General features: G+C 41.0%; 1 protein-coding gene across 1 annotated transcript in view; it reads right to left on the bottom strand.

Moving 5' to 3' along the window:
- ankrd44 (ankyrin repeat domain 44) overlaps positions 1-1,992 on the bottom strand; it is a gene marked incomplete in the record, with an annotated part of 84,527 nt that overhangs the window by 48,468 nt on the left and 34,067 nt on the right. Inside the window, 2 exon segments of the mRNA XM_014026448.1 lie at positions 385-472; positions 836-1,036. Coding sequence (XP_013881902.1) covers positions 385-472; positions 836-1,036 — 289 coding nt within the window.

Here is a 1,992-nt window from a genome sequence, read left to right on the forward strand (position 1 = left end):
CCCATGTATGTTTGTTTAAAAATGTATTGTTGTTTATGCAAATTGCAATCTCCTCCAAAGGCACAACTCCAATTAGCATGAAACTTCTCATGTAGCATCAGAGTAGATGTTCTACAAACAATGTGGAGGAAAGGTTATTTGTTTTTTTATGGCTGAGTTGCATTTATTTTTATACAAAGCTAGCTTGTTAGCATGATCAAAAAATTACATTTACACATATTCACATCAAAATCATAGCCTTCCTGAAATTTGGTATGCTTGTTTGTCTTTGTGTCTATGGTGTATAATGATGTGATTGTGATGCTGTATTTCTGAGTGTTTTATGTGCTGCAGAACAGGAACCTGCTGTAAAACAGCAATTATGCTGAGTCAGGCTTGATTTACCCATGAAAGCAGCCCAATGCAGCGCTCGGCCGTCCTTCTTATCGAAGGCGTTGATGTTCGCTCCTTTAGCCAGCAGAAGGTTCACCATCTGACAGGAAGTGAGGAGAGGAGGGAGAGTTAGTGGGAACTTTGGGGGATATCCAGTATACTTCTGTGTGGGACGGCCTTGATGCAGCTGCAGGTAAACACAGCTCATCTCTTGGCTCACGTGTTGCAGGAATAGTGAGTCTTGTTAATTTTAGATTTGGCACAAATGTGAATTATTCTGTCAGCAATGAAGAGAGCTTCAGAACGCACAGCCCACCACGCACACAGCTGCGCTCGCCCACCTGTTTCCTCTAACCAAGTTACTCAACCAGTGCAGCACAAAGGCTGCTTATATCACAGGCCAGTTTATAAACCTGCAGAGGAAACTGAACCCATCGGATCCTGTCCGTCCTGTCTGCAGTACCTCGGTGTGGCCGTTGAGAGCAGCGTGGTGCAGGGCGGTTCGGCCGCCGCGGTCCGACACGTTCACGCTGCTCAGCATTGGGATGATGAGCTCAGCGCATCGCAGTGCGTTGTTTGCTGCGGCAACGTGCAACGGCGTCTGCCAGTTCTTGTCTCGTGCATTCACGTCTGCTGAGTGACGGATCAACACTCGCACAGCGTCCTGAAGACAAACAAAACACCTGTGTTGAAACATGTCTTTAACCTGTAAGAGCCAGTTTCAGTTCACTGAATTCATCTTGAAAGACAGGAAGTGCTTCTTTTTTTTCCTGAAATGAAGGKTGACTGCTGAGCCCTGAATGACTTTATGGAGATTTGCTGAAGAAGCTAAAGCGGAGATCATTCGGCGTTTTTTGTTCCCTGGAAAATTAATAAATCTGTTTATCATTCAGTGATGTGTTTATTTTTTAAAGGAGGSAACACTGAATACAGAAACAGCAATAATAATGACAGTAATAATAATATTCAGTGCAAGAATACCACATTTTAATTGACGGGGGAGGTAAGGGACCTGGATCATGGTCAGGGGGGAGCTGACCCAAAAACAGTTGAGAACTACTGTTCTAGCTAAATATTTGTTAAACATCTGGTCAAACCCAAGACGTTTATATAGAACAGCTGGAGTGCGCAGAAACCACGTGACCGTGTGATCGGCTGGTGAAGCTAACGGCTAACGCTAAACTGTCAAGAGTCTGGATTTCYCATTAYTGTACATGTTGACAACAGAGCAGAAAAAAGGACTGACGATGTAGACATGATTAAAACTATTAATAATTATATTAACCTAATTATTATTAACATTTTACAGTTCATATAATCTATTTAATGTTTTAAATAATGTCAGAAAAGCTGTTTGTGTTATGGATTTATTAACAGAAGATAAACAGGAAAACGTCTCATTTTACAGCAGATTTGATCTTATTTAGCTCAATGTGATCTGAGCAGAACATAATGTAACAGTTTAAAATTAAAATAATCTTGTAAAGTCGATGTAATCACTGTTATTTATTGAACTGGTTAGCAGATATTAGCTTGTGGAGCATACAGTGGTATGCAAAAGTATTCATACCCCTTGAACTTTTCCATATTTTGTCACATTACAACCACAAACATAAATAT

This window comes from Austrofundulus limnaeus, unplaced genomic scaffold (genome assembly GCF_001266775.1).
Source record: "Austrofundulus limnaeus strain Quisiro unplaced genomic scaffold, Austrofundulus_limnaeus-1.0 Scaffold554, whole genome shotgun sequence".
NCBI lineage: Eukaryota > Metazoa > Chordata > Actinopteri > Cyprinodontiformes > Rivulidae > Austrofundulus > Austrofundulus limnaeus.